Source organism: Silene latifolia, chromosome Y, assembly GCF_048544455.1.
Source record: "Silene latifolia isolate original U9 population chromosome Y, ASM4854445v1, whole genome shotgun sequence".
Taxonomy (NCBI): Eukaryota; Viridiplantae; Streptophyta; class Magnoliopsida; order Caryophyllales; family Caryophyllaceae; genus Silene; species Silene latifolia.
The window spans coordinates 131,679,570-131,693,389 of record NC_133538.1 but is presented as its reverse complement, the minus strand read 5'-3'; the positions used below and the strand labels follow the sequence as shown (position 1 = coordinate 131,693,389).

Sequence of the window (13,820 nt, the reverse complement as noted above, 5' to 3'; positions counted from 1 at the left end):
TTTCGGAATTACGGACACATAGTGAGTACAACCACAAAGGAAGTTTTACAGGATCAATATAATGTATTTGACCCGTCGCAAGCTTGTGACTGATATACCCATCACAAGGGAGACTTGCTGTTTCAACTAATTGACAAATAAACCAAGTTTAATTGAAATGTTTGGGAAAGGGATATTTTGGTCAGTTCAATTAAAATTATCGGCGATAATTAATAATTTATGGACGACGAATAGCGACCGGACTTAGACTGTGCCTGAAGCAATCCAATTCCCAATTGCAGTAACTAGCCCAGCCCCAAAAAGAAGACCTGAACATATCAAAATATCAACAGCAGCCAGATTTGTGTTCATTTTACAAATATCCCGCTCAAAACCCCCTTTTTCAAAATACACACTGCTCTCCCTTTCTCTCTCTACAACTTTCTCTCTCTAAATTCAGAAACCGTCGAAAAATGGCGACGAAGATAGGTATGATGGATTCCGCATACTTCGTCGGTAGATCAGAGATTCTCGCTTGGATCAACTCCAGTCTTCAACTCAATCTCTCCAAAGTCGAAGAGGTTTGTCCTTTTTCAATTTCAATTTTATATGAATTATCATTTATGAATTATGATGACTATATAAACTATTTTTTAAGTTTAATTTATGATCGAATCTGTTATCGTAAATTTTCAGCGAAATGTGAATGAGTTTTTGATTTTTGTTTGTGACGATAAAATTAGGCGTGTGCGGGAGCAGTACATTGCCAGCTGATGGACGCGGCGCACCCAGGAATTGTACCGATGCACAAGGTGAATTTCGATGCGAAGAACGAGTACGATATGATTACCAACTATAAGGTTCTTCAAGATGTCTTCAACAAGCTGAAAATCTCTAAGGTCTTGTATCTTTCTCGTTTTATGTAGTATTAATGTCAGTGTTAGGGTTTAATCGGTGTAGATATTATTAATTTTTTGACAAATGTGTGGCTGTTATGTTGATTAGAACATAGAGGTGAATAGGTTGATCAAAGGAAGGCCTCTCGACAATCTCGAATTCTTGCAGTGGCTGAAACGTTACTGTGATTCTGTCAACAACGGTGGCCTTAACAAGTAATCAATTTCTGTGCTCATTTATTCTTTCTTTTAAATTCAAGTTGATCTTGTGTTTTTATCGAGTACTTCTACTGCTGAACATGTGTTGATGGATTTGTTGTGCGTGTCATGTATCGTTTTGCTCAAGACTATCAAGGTGAGAGCTCGCTTTGAGCTGCGTAAAACTATAATGATTCGGCATTTGTTTTGTCGGTCACTATTCCCTACCTTAGACAATGCTATTGCATTTAATTACTATTCCAATTATACTAATATCACAATTCAATAATATGATTCCCTAACTACATCTCTCTAAAAAACCCTCTCTAAAAACCTAGCCTCCATTATTATTCGGGGGCTTCCATCGATCATCCATCGATGGTAAGCCCCACAAAAGCTTTCTTAAACAACTAATATTATGCAGATCTATCTTATTTTCAATAATAGTCTCCCTTTTGGTGAGATATGTTGTTCCGTCCCTTTTTTCGGGGTTTTTCCATTTTTTCGTGGGATTGTTATCAATATAATAAGTTTTGATCGACGGGGAGATTATCAGATTTGTTTCGTGGATGAATACATCAAGACGGCTACACTGTTTCCCTCCATCAAGAAGGATGCAAAGACATCGATTATTCATAGATTCAAGAAATTTATGATTTTGGAGCGGTAGCGCCATTACCAGTATTTAGATAGTTATTTTGAATGTATTTTTTACGTTAGCAATCTTGATTTTCCTTTGTCTATTTGTTATCTTCATTGTAACCTACGCCTAGTTGATTATTAATGAGATGACAATTTCAAAAAAAAAAAAAAAAATTATACTAATATCCGATACTGGTTGGAGGATAACTTCAAGCTATAAGTAAAGTTATGAAGTTAAATTGCACATTAGTGATATTATACAAGGCAATCTTTTGAGTTGTGAATGATGCTGATTGTCAATTCCTTGACAAAATATTAGTTGCCACTTGATGCAGTGAGGATTCGGGTTACTTGTTCAATTGGTGAAGTAGTAACACAGGGAGTTCAAACTTTGGATGATTTGAAACTTTGGATGATTTGAAACTTTGGATTCGGGTCATGAGAATCTTTATAAAAACTACATGCTAGATTTGAAACAAATTTCTTCACCAGTGGCATCATGTCGTGTCAAGGCAAATGTTGAGTAAAACCACATTATGTGAGACGTGTGAACGTGAGGAAGTTCTTTGAATTATGAGGTGTGCTTTGTTGTAGCTGTTTCTTTCTCATTGTGGGTCAAATGCTTTAGTCGTTTACCTGACATTTTGTTCTGTATGATGTGGTGAGTTTCAAATTGACTGTTTTCTAAACATTCTTCCCAACAACGCTGTAATGAATACGGAGCTCTTATGTCTTCACCTGTGCTGCTTCAACTGTGAAGCTGAAATCGTTTGCTGCAATGCTCAATACAGATTTTATAATGTGTCATAATGAAACAGTTTCTTTGTGTTGTTGACGAAGGGGTTAGGTTGATTTATCCAAATCTCCTTTAAATGTCATTCGCGGGAGCCCTTTAGACACTAGGGTAACGATGATGTCATTTTAATACTTGCAACCTAGCTTGACACAAATGTGTATTTTCATCGACGATCTATTGCTCAGTGTTTTGTACTTGTGTCGCATAAAATGGCAATGGTGAAGCCATTGTTGAACAGTGATAGTCATATGTGCTTGACTACACCAATTTACCAATCATGTTGTTTGTCTCTTGTGTTAGCTACAATCCGCTAGAAAGGAGAGAAGCATGTAAGGGAGGGAGAGAAACTAGCAAAAAAAGTGCTGCATCACATCCTTCAACCAAGTCTTCTACTGCAGCAGGCAGGTCTAACCCCACTCAAAATTCTCGTAAAACTGATGCGTCCTCTGCAAATCCAGCAAATCAAGCAACCAAAGCATCGAAACCAGACACCAATGAGAAGGGTGTATATGATGAACATGTATAGTCTAGTTAATGTGTTCTCTTTCTTAGACTTCTGTCTATTCTATGATTGAGTACTTTGCCGTGTTGTACATATTCAATAGTCTGTTTTAAGAATGGTTGGGGAATCTGCTGTTTGCAGATCACAGAATTGAAGCTGTCAGTTGATCGTCTTGAGAAGGAGAGGGATTTCTACTTTTCAAAGCTAAGAGACATCGAGATGTTCTGCCAGAAACCTGAGATCGAACATAATCCTGTAAAACATTACACACTTTATTCATCAGCTTCATTCTTATAGACCTACAATCATCTTTTATTAACCCACTTTCGGTTGTCATTCTAGGTTGTTGAGGCAATACAGAAGATCCTTTATGCTGTTGATGATAATCCATCAGTGATGCAGGAAGCTCAAATCTTGCTAGCTGAGAAGCACACCGAATCACTAACCGCAGCTACTGATGAGAAAGCAGAACTTGGTTTAAACACTGAAACATTGAAGAGAAAGATCATCGACAACCTCGATGTTGATGTTGCTGCCAATACAATCTTATCTCCAAGGCAAAGGCTCTCTGATGTTTCTGATGTGCATCATAGTGAATCACCACCTGTTTTGACCAGTTAGACAATTCTTTTAGTGCTTTGGTGAGTTCCTGCTTTTCGACAATACAATCTACATATGCGGCACATAGTATAAGTGAATTCCGAGATATACAAACTGTTGGGCTCTAAATTTTTTGGGCATCAGACAGAATTTACATACTTTGGCTTTTGCTGGAAGTTCGTAATTGCTCCTGAGCTTATGTCTGTAGTTTCAAGTGATGTACCCAAAACTTAAATACTCTATATGTTTTAATTTTGCTGTTATATTTGCACCATCTCGAACAAATCATTTGGATTCGTATTTGGAGAATTTCTAGCTTGTTTCTCGTTTTGATATTGCTTACAAGAGCTCTGCAATGTGATGGCATGGTATTTGCTTGCTCAACTGCTTTGGATGATAGTGTTGAAATATGGTACATTCAGTTCACATCAACTATTCATTTTAGAAGTAATTACTACGGAGTATTTTTATTTTTCGTGCAAATTGTCCGAGTCGTTTGGTTAACCTTAGGAATTCTCTATTCCTAGGTGGCATATTTCTCATGATATTTCATGAGAAAGGACCGATATTGTTTGGTTGAATATTACTCCGTAGAATTCTCCTTAACTATGAGGGTTCATGGAAGCATTTTTTTCATTAAGAAGAATTATGATTTATTGAAATGCTATAACTACAGTGTTTTGAGTTAACTAAGGGATAGCACCTTCCTTTTCAATTCAACATAGTTCTTTGCAACTGATTTAACATCATTTTATACAAACTTCGTGAATTGAAATTTCTTTTTCATGGGGGACATGACCAAACAAATGCTTTGTTGAGTTTGCTCTTACTACCGTTTTCGTTTCAACAATTTATTTACCCTTTATTTTTATTTTTTTGGGTTTTGACCACGAGTATCCCTTATTAACATTTATTTACCCTTTATACTAAAGTTGGTTGGTGTGAGTGGTAAGGCCTCTCATCTATTAAACAAGTAGTCAGGGGTTCGATTCCTGACTCTATTGCCTTCAATGCCCCGATACTCCTGGTCAACACAAAAAAAACATTTTATTTACTGAAAAGTTTAGAGGGGTTGCCTTCAATACCCCGATACTCCTGGTCAACACAAAAAAAACATTTTATTTACTGAAAAGTTTAGAGGGGAAAGCGAACAAGTGGATACATCAAATAAATCGATTCATTAAGAGTGTATCACGTTGTTAAGAATGATTGTTGAATTGTAAGGCAACGGTTGATCTGACTGTTGCTTGTTTGTCTTAGCACAAGAGATTAAGAGCATCCGCAAAGGTGAGGTGCCCCATATTTTATCTTTCCTTTTTTTATTCGTCCACCTCATTTTCCACTAACTTTTCCAATTACCCTCCCCATTTTATAGTTACATCTCCGCAACAATGAGGTTCCCCAACAATTCTAATATACATGTAATATTTTGGGAACCTCCCCAAAAGAACACAAATTTTGTCTTGTATTTTGTTGAGAAGCTCCCCTAAAAGTAGTGGAACCCCATATTATGAGGAGGTGTGTGCAACAATGAGGTGCCTCTTATGAGGAGAGAGAAGGTATATGGGGAACTAAAATCCCACCTTTGCGGATGCTCTAAGGCTACTGACCAAAAGCAACAATATCCAGAACCGTTGTTAAATAAAAACGTAAGTGAAAAACAAGTAAGATAAATGCAGCGGAAATAAAAGTAACGAGAGATTAACACGGTATTTTTGAATTGGTTCGGCCAACACTCTAAGGGCCTACGTCCAATCTTCTTTTATTAATAAGTGAAGTGATCTATTCCGACTACTTAAACACTTATAATAAAAGGACCAACAACCTACTCCGGTTGCGACAACGAGTCCTAAAACTACTCCGTCTAGAGACTCAAGACTCTAACTAGAATGTTTACAAGATCGTTTCCTCAAACTGATTCTATGAAAGAATTGATAAAGACAACTTATTGATCAAACGATTCTAGGCAAGAGAATGCAATACTTAAGGCAACGGTAGTGAAGACTGTTGTCACTGGAAGACTTAGAAATATTTTGCAAAAGAAAGAAAAGCTTTGAGTTCTTTAGAAAACAATTTTGCAAAACACTTTGAAATTCTCAGGAAAGTCTTAGAGAATGAAGGAGAAGAGTGCTCCTTTTATAGGGAAGCAAACTAGGGTTTAGAGGTCAAAACATATGATAGAAAACAAATATTTTTGACGTAGCCAAGTTTGCGTAAAAAGGGGGCATTCTTCCAAAGGTTGAAGAAGAAAAGAAGCTTTGTTATTATCTTTAAAAGGCCTTTGAAAATCAGTCAAAGCAAGATTGACATCCAAGTGAAGACATTTTTAGAGAAACAATTTTGGAAAGTAACAAGTTCCTCTTTCCAAAAGCTATGATAAAAGGTATTGCCAATTTGAGATAAAACCTTTTGAAAGATGCCATTTGAATATTCTTTTCTTAAAAACAACCTTTCATAAAATTCAAATATCAGAAATGAACATTTCAAAGATAGAAGTTTGTATTTGGAAATATGAGTATTTTTGAAACCGAAGATTTCCTTCAAGTGACACGAGCTAAAGCAACAGCCTTGCTTACTGTTGCCTTACAAAGCAGGCCGTTGTTGAACAACAGTCCTGCTTACTGTTGCCTTAATACCATACTCTCTTACCCTTACATAAGTGACTCTATTACAATATAATTCTTGGTGAGTTTCATCAACACTTCTTGACCTTGAACATTGATTAATTCTTGATTGGGGAAGTGGGCTTAATCCTGAAATGGAACATCTTAAAGCATGGTTAAAATAGGCATGTCATCATCAACAAATGTGTTCTAACAAATTTCCCCTTTGATGATGACAAGCCTTATAAAATGAATGTTCCAAAAAGTTCCCCCTCAAATGGTTAGTCCAAAAAGAATCATGAAGGTAGAAGTAGTGAGTTAAACTTATGAGGTCACAAATCCTAGAGCAAGATCACTATCATACTTAGTCTACCACAAAACAAGAGATTAATCAACAAACAAGTAATAAGAACATGAATTTCCCTTTTCTTCCTCTTGACATCATCAAACCGATAAGAGGCTACCCCCATACACAGAATATTCATGCATGAGACGTCACATGAAAGACAACCATAGTTGCATCATAATAACAAGGTCAACACAAAGCAACAGTTTAAACACAAGGTTCAACAAGGCTAAACCATAGTTTAATTAGTACACCACCGAATGATAATGAGAGAGGGGCAAGAGGTGTAAGGCAAAAGATAAGTTTGAGTATGGCCAAATTTAGGGTGCGAAAGTTTTTTTTTGAAGATAATGAAGGCTTGAGTTACAGTGATCTATACTGTTGCATTGGACTTTGTGATAAAAGAACATCAACTTCTTGTATTTTGCTTTCATATCATGAAATTTTTTGACAAATTTAATCTTGACCTTTGGGCATAGCAACAGTCGCATACACTGTTTCTTTCCTTTCTACTACCCCCAATTTTTCGCCTTACTACTTTCTTCAAGAAATTCACCCTCAATGCTCCTATATGTATTTCAATAATTGCAATCACTTTGATATTCCCCATATTATCTTCCCATTTGTTTTTTTTTCATTCTCCATTTTTCCAACCAACTACTCAATCATCTCTTAATGCATATGTAGAACATTTAATTGTTTGGTTCTTTGTTTCATATAGACCTTTGCAACATAAGTGAATTGAATGTAAAAGGGTGAGGTCTTTGGGTGTTAAAAATGAATGATTTTGTGCGAGTTGAGGAGTAAGAGATATCCATTTGAAGGTGTGTGACACCCTCATTTATTGCGGAAAAGTAAACACGTAATTCTAGAATAAAACTGCATGGATATGTTTGTAATAGGTTCATTATAGTAAAAACTTGTAATTTTTAAAACCTGAACCTGTTATAAAGATATTCAAAAGGGAAGGTGTCAAACATGTACGGTCCAAAATAAATCTCATGAATGAAACATCGCTAAAGTCGCGAAACAAAGTTATACAAACCAAATATGAGAAAGGGAGACATATGTCCCTAAAATGTATGTGACATAAAAAAGGGTTTAAGGGTCACAATAAAATAAAACCAGTCTAGGTCCCAAGGTTACTTTGCTCGCTAGCTCTTCCATGTACCCCATATATGCATCACCTACCTGTCATTCGCATTTTATACAAACACGAAAGCCACAATTCAGTGGGGAGTAACTCCGAGTTCTCCCAGCCACGAAATGTCATAATTAATATAACATGTAAACATAAGAATATGAATACGAATCACACAATGCCTTAGCATATAGATGCTAGACAATCGTGCTTATCATGTGAACAACAATATAACAACACATAGTCCTAGCATGTGAATACTAGACCGACTCAAGCTACACTATCATGTGAGTCACATAACATCCAGGAATCCAAACTCTATCAACCATAGCCGGCTTGCATCTCACCTTCTATGATTCATAGAATCATCAAACAAGAAAGGGCAATATATCAAAGACAGGCATAAGTTCTTAGCACCGTCAATAGTCACTTTGTAACTCGAGTCTATACCACGAGGTAGGGAAGGTAATCGAACCGGTATCTTGGCTCAGCGGTTACTATTAAGAAAACATGGCCAAGAGACAACACAACCCTAGCCTAAAATCTGCGCAGACCTAGACATGCGGATACACACCACCGCACCCAAGACCCACAACTTTTTTTTTTAAAACAAAGTGAAGTGAGTACCCTAAGGACACCACCGAAGGGTTGGCTAGTACTTAAGTGACCCCATACTATCAAAATAAGTAACGAGGTCATGCCCCAACTTGGATATAAATCCACTAGTCGGAACACAAAGGCTATCAAGCGTGAACATATACTCGTCAGAGACTATAAAGACCTATCTATGATGAAGGCCGAAATACTCACCTAGGACCTAGTCCCAGCTAGTCCCGCTTGAATACTTTAGCCCACACCACACAAGACTCACCACACAAGTCATTTAAGACACCCACTTAACCATAAGAGGGCAAAAAGTCCCACTTACCCACATGAATTCTAACATTCTATCATGTGAAAGGCTATATAATATTGTCTATTCAGCAGATAAACCAACAGTTCCTCAATAAGAATAATAATCCAAACTCCATTACTAACCGTTAATTTCATAATTCATGAGAACAAACTAAAATGGCAAAGAGGCAACAAGACCAAGTATAAGGCAACCAATTCATCCAACAACCAACATGTGAAATGATAATTACAATTATCAAGACATAACATGAAATTTCCAATAACAACCAATCTCACCTCAAAGACAAACCCTCGACCCGAGTCCCGACGGGTCATCGGTTCAATCGAGATCGATCAAGCGGTTTAAACCTAGCTTGACCAAACTCGTTCGGTCAATCTGCCCACTCGAGTCTTGGCCTACTTTGGCCCAAATTACAAATTTTATCGCTATATTATTCTCATGCTATTTCCAATTTCTATCATGTGAAAAATGAAAGTAAAACATTATCAATCACCTAAACACTTAACAAACAACAAGCACCACATTTACTACTTATGTGACATTAATTCGTCGAGTAACTCGGAATAGTTACCTTAAGCTAGCAAAGAGACAAGCAATAAACTTGAGAAAGCTTCTAAAACCCAAAATTACTCTTCATCTTCAACCACATATGAGCCACCTAAAATAATTATGTGAAAGGACGATATTAACGAATTATCTTTATATAAAATATGAGACGGAAATTAATTTAATTATATTTTAAATAAACCAAACTAGCGTCAAAACAATTTATGGACACGGCTCAAAAGTTATTATGACAACCTCAAACTCGGCCTAACCACCAACTACACATGGCCTCAAACTCGTGACTTAGCTAGGCCACTGCCTAGGGCACGGCCAGGCCACTGCTAAGCTACTGACCAGGCCACACTGTCTCCAACACTCCACCTAAACAACTACCCATCTCAGCCACTAAAACCCATGCTTGACTGTTCTAAAATCAGCCCACTCAATCACGTTAAAATAGTCCCAAAACCTTACAACAGAACATCCCAAAACAACCCCACCACAATCCATGAACAACTCTGAAAAACCTGCACAAAGAGACCTCAAAACAGTCCTAAAATAGTCCCTCATCACCCCACGAAACAGCCTACTCAACACATTATAGCGGTCCCAAAAATACACAGGAAACCGTCCAACATCACTCACTCTAACGCCCTAAAAACAGTCCCGAAAGGCACCATTTATCCATCCCAAACTGCCCCAAAACAAACCCTACATGTCAGTATACACCGTCTCAAATATAAAAGACAACAATTAGCACCCAAAACAATCCATACATGTCAAAGATACACCGTCTTAAATATACCACTTACTAGCTAGCATCCCAAATGATCCCTGTGAGGTCGGTATACACCGTCTCAATCATCTCCACATATCAGTATACACCGTCTCAACTATACAACTGACTAATTAACATCCATAAGGATCCCTATATATAATTATACACCGTCTCAACTATAAAACATACTAACAAATCTTCTACCAGACCGTCTATTTTAGTACATACAACCGTCTTATAATAAATAAAGCTGAAAATATAAATAGGTTTGTAAAAATACATAACGAAAATGAATTTTACTTACAATGGATTGACGAGAACGACGAAAGGAGCGCTATGGAACAAAAATAGTTGAAAACGGATAAGGAACAAAGCACCGACGTCGATTAACAGATCAAAATTCAAAGAAAGGTACGAAAAGGAAGGAAAAAGAAGGAAGAAGAAGGAAAGAAGACGTACGTTGTTTATAAATGAGACAGCAGCCTGCTAGCCTGCTATTTATTATACGTACGTTTCTTCGTCGTTAAGAAACTTCGATCGTTATTAAAACCGTTTCGAGTTAAATTTAACCGATTTAAGTAAAAGTTTCAGTAATAAAACGGAATTAATAATAAATAAATTTAATGAGTGAAAATAAAATAAACTCAGCTAGTTAACGTAAATAATACAATATCAGCTTGAATCGGAATTATTAGCGATTTTTACAAAACTAACGGATATTAATAAAAATTGCTAATTTAGTGAAATAAGCTCAAAATAGCTAATTGGACGGTTTTGTTCCCAAAATCCATCTCGGTTCACTTAAAACAACTTTCATAAGGACTCGTAAAGAAACGGAAATTATTAAATAAATAAACTCGAACTAATTTCAATAAACTCGAACTAACTTTAAATAAACTTATTAATGATTATTAAAATTAACGTATCAAATTATGATGAAATTAATTAATTAGCTAAGCATATATATATAAATCGTTAAATGATGTAATTAAATTCAAAATAGCAATTAAAAGAATTTTATCCAACTTAATAAAATACGGGTGTTACAATCACCCCATCTTTTAAAAAGTTTCGTCCTCGAAACTTGAAAGTATAAATGAAAGGTTATAAAAATAAAACCGAAATTGGAATCGGTAACCAAAACATTTAAAAGGTCACTTATCGTAAGAATCAAAATTCTTTCAAAAGTTTCAAATAAAATTTTCCAACAAACCGATTCTCATCGTGAGGAACGGAAGTGTTCTCGTTGCGCATTCAAGAACATCACATTCCAAATCCAACATAAGGTCAAAGGCAAATCATTTGTATAAATCGAAAATCAAAATACTTTCAGAAACATTAATGAAAAGTTTTCAAATGTATAAGTCTCATTCATGGAACGAAATTGCCCTTGTCGTGCACACAAGAGCGCTAACTTTCCAAGTCAAAGACAAATTTAAAACCGAAAATCACTCGTCGACAAGAGTAGAACAAGTTATCAAACGTTTCTAATAACGAGTTCTAACATCCGATCAACGTTAAAATCAAAAGAAAAGGTAATTTACCCAAATTTTCTTTTGCAAAAAGCCAAAATAGAAATAAAGGTTTCACTTTTAAACCCAATTGGGGGTCAAATCCTTGAAAGTGTAACATTAAACTTTGACAAAAGCATCATAATTAGATCAAAGTGAATAGAAATTGGATAAAATTTACAAAAATCTCAGGTTTAGCAACTCAAAACTATGATAAAGAAGTCTATACTCAAAGAGCAATTATAGAATTAAATCGAATTTTCATTTTTCCAAATCTTTACAAGTAGGGAAAATTTTGTAATAGTAACATAAAATTTTAGCAACGAACCAAAAATGGTAGCTTGAAATATTTAGAAATTGTACAAAAAGGAAAGTAACTTAGATAGCATAAAAACAAAGTATGTTAAGAGAGCTCAAACTTAAGCCACAAGAGAGCTATAATGACTTTCATAGGGTAAAAATTGAAGTCAAAATTACAAGGATGTCAAAGATATAGTTTCACAAGATACGAGTGTCAAATTTAAAGGAGGAGCAAGATGAAGCAAGGAAATGAGGTATGAACGGTAACGCTTATGAACGAGGAGAAATGGAAAATTAAACAACAAAGAAACGCCAGACACTCTTATCTCAAACAACAACATCACTCAAAACGGTTCCGAAAACTTCCTAACAACAAAACTCATAACCACATCACTCCCAAGGTTTTCCTCAATCGCTTATGTTACCTCATCCTAATCTATTCCCTGAAACAAGGTACTCCACTATAAGTGTGATTTCATCGCTTCAAATCCTCAAACATCCAGAAACAACTTTCACAAGCCTAAGGTCAAGGCTTCCAACAAAGATATATTCGTATCCAACTAGTGTCAACTATGGGTTTCTCAAAAAGGTAAACCTTCAATCAAGAATCCCAATACCAAGCTCTAAACTCCAAGAGAAGGTTCCTCAAATATTCCACAAGGTTCTCATTTCAAAACAAGGTAGTAACATACCAACCCCAAAATCTGAAAAATCAATAGGATCTCAAGTTTCTCTATCCTTTTACTTATCAAGGATTCCCAAAAGCGGAACTACACTCGCTACACTCGCTACGACATCATCCCATCATCTCAAGTGCTCAATGCGACCTCAAGGTCTATACAACTATAGGGTTAACAAATTCTTCTCAATACTAAATCTCTCTCAACTCAAGAACTCTCAAGAGCCAACTAATAATCCCAAATTAGCTTTTCTCATATGGTCATACCCATTATCAAACTCTCATGTCCAAAGTGATTATGGAAGCCAATCACAACTCGACTTACTTAGTCAAGTAACTAGGTATAAGAATCACTAAGTATGTCTCATCACCTTACCTAAGTCTTTCTAACATCACGACTTCTCAAAGCCAGGGTTAAGGGTCAGACACAAACAATCTCCTCAAAAGTCGAATTTTCCAACCCAGGTCAACATTCCTCACAAGAAAGAGTACTATCAAATGGCGTTAAGGGAGGATAAGCAAGGAACAAAAGACAAGTTAGGAGTACAAGTGTAGCTTTTAAAGTAAAACTGAAGGGAGTTTAGAAGGAGGATAAGCACCAAGAGATTAAGAATAAGGCGAGATACAAAAAGAACGAGAAACATCTTCAAGGAAGTAAAAGCATTCTTCAAAGGTTGAACAAATCTTCAATCCTCAGCAATCGGCACTAAATCTTGATCTTCGTAAAATATAAGTGTCCTTTCAATGGAACGGAGATACTCTTGGCGATCACTCAAGAATATCAATATTCCAATTCAAAGACATAAAAATACATTTTTACACCAACAAATGATAAAACTAATTATCAGACGTCTCCAATAACAAGCTTTAACACTAATTGACGTTAAAACCAGTGAAAAACATTAAAATATTTTCAAAACCTTTAGTTCAATTTTTTTTTTTTTATAATAAGGATAATAACTCCATTAGCTATAGATAAGCTCACGGTCATTGATCCAAGAACGCAACAATTATTAAATGACAATCAACAAACATGTTAGTTCCTAACAAAGAGCAAACACAAAGAGACTACAACATAAGGTCCTAAGTCTACCCATCTTACCCATCTCTCAAGTTTATTATTTTAAGGTCAAGTTATTTATATTGGGGTGCACAAACGTGCGTCGGGAGCAAATATGCTCTGATACCAACTGTGACACCCTCATTTATTGCGGAAAAGTAAACACGTAATTCTAGAATAAAACTGCATGGATATGTTTGTAATAGGTTCATTATAGTAAAAACCTGTAATTTTTAAAACCTGAACCTGTTATAAAGATATCCAAAAGGGAAGGTGTCAAACATGTAAGGTCCAAAATAAATCTCATGAATGAAACATCGCTAAAGT

At 35.9% G+C, this 13,820-nt stretch overlaps 1 protein-coding gene across 1 annotated transcript; it reads left to right on the top strand.

The window, feature by feature from the left end:
• Positions 1–337: 337 nt before the first annotated feature.
• On the top strand, positions 338–3,993 carry LOC141626371 (microtubule-associated protein RP/EB family member 1C-like). Its single transcript, XM_074440227.1, has 6 exons — positions 338–560; positions 723–878; positions 985–1,091; positions 2,812–3,031; positions 3,155–3,268; positions 3,356–3,993. Exons 1-6 carry the CDS (start codon positions 453–455, stop codon positions 3,632–3,634), a joined length of 984 nt encoding a protein of 327 aa, XP_074296328.1. The 5' UTR covers positions 338–452; the 3' UTR covers positions 3,635–3,993.
• Positions 3,994–13,820: the final 9,827 nt, after the last annotated feature.

Bases quoted from the DNA above. Each gene is read 5' to 3' on its own strand.
- LOC141626371 (XM_074440227.1), top strand. From the start codon at position 453: ATGGCGACGAAGATAGGTATGATGGATTCCGCATACTTCGTCGGTAGA. The intron at 561-722 runs GTTTGTCCTTTT...CGATAAAATTAG, and splicing joins ATCTCTCCAAAGTCGAAGAG to GCGTGTGCGGGAGCAGTACA. The intron at 3,269-3,355 runs GTAAAACATTAC...TTGTCATTCTAG, and splicing joins CTGAGATCGAACATAATCCT to GTTGTTGAGGCAATACAGAA.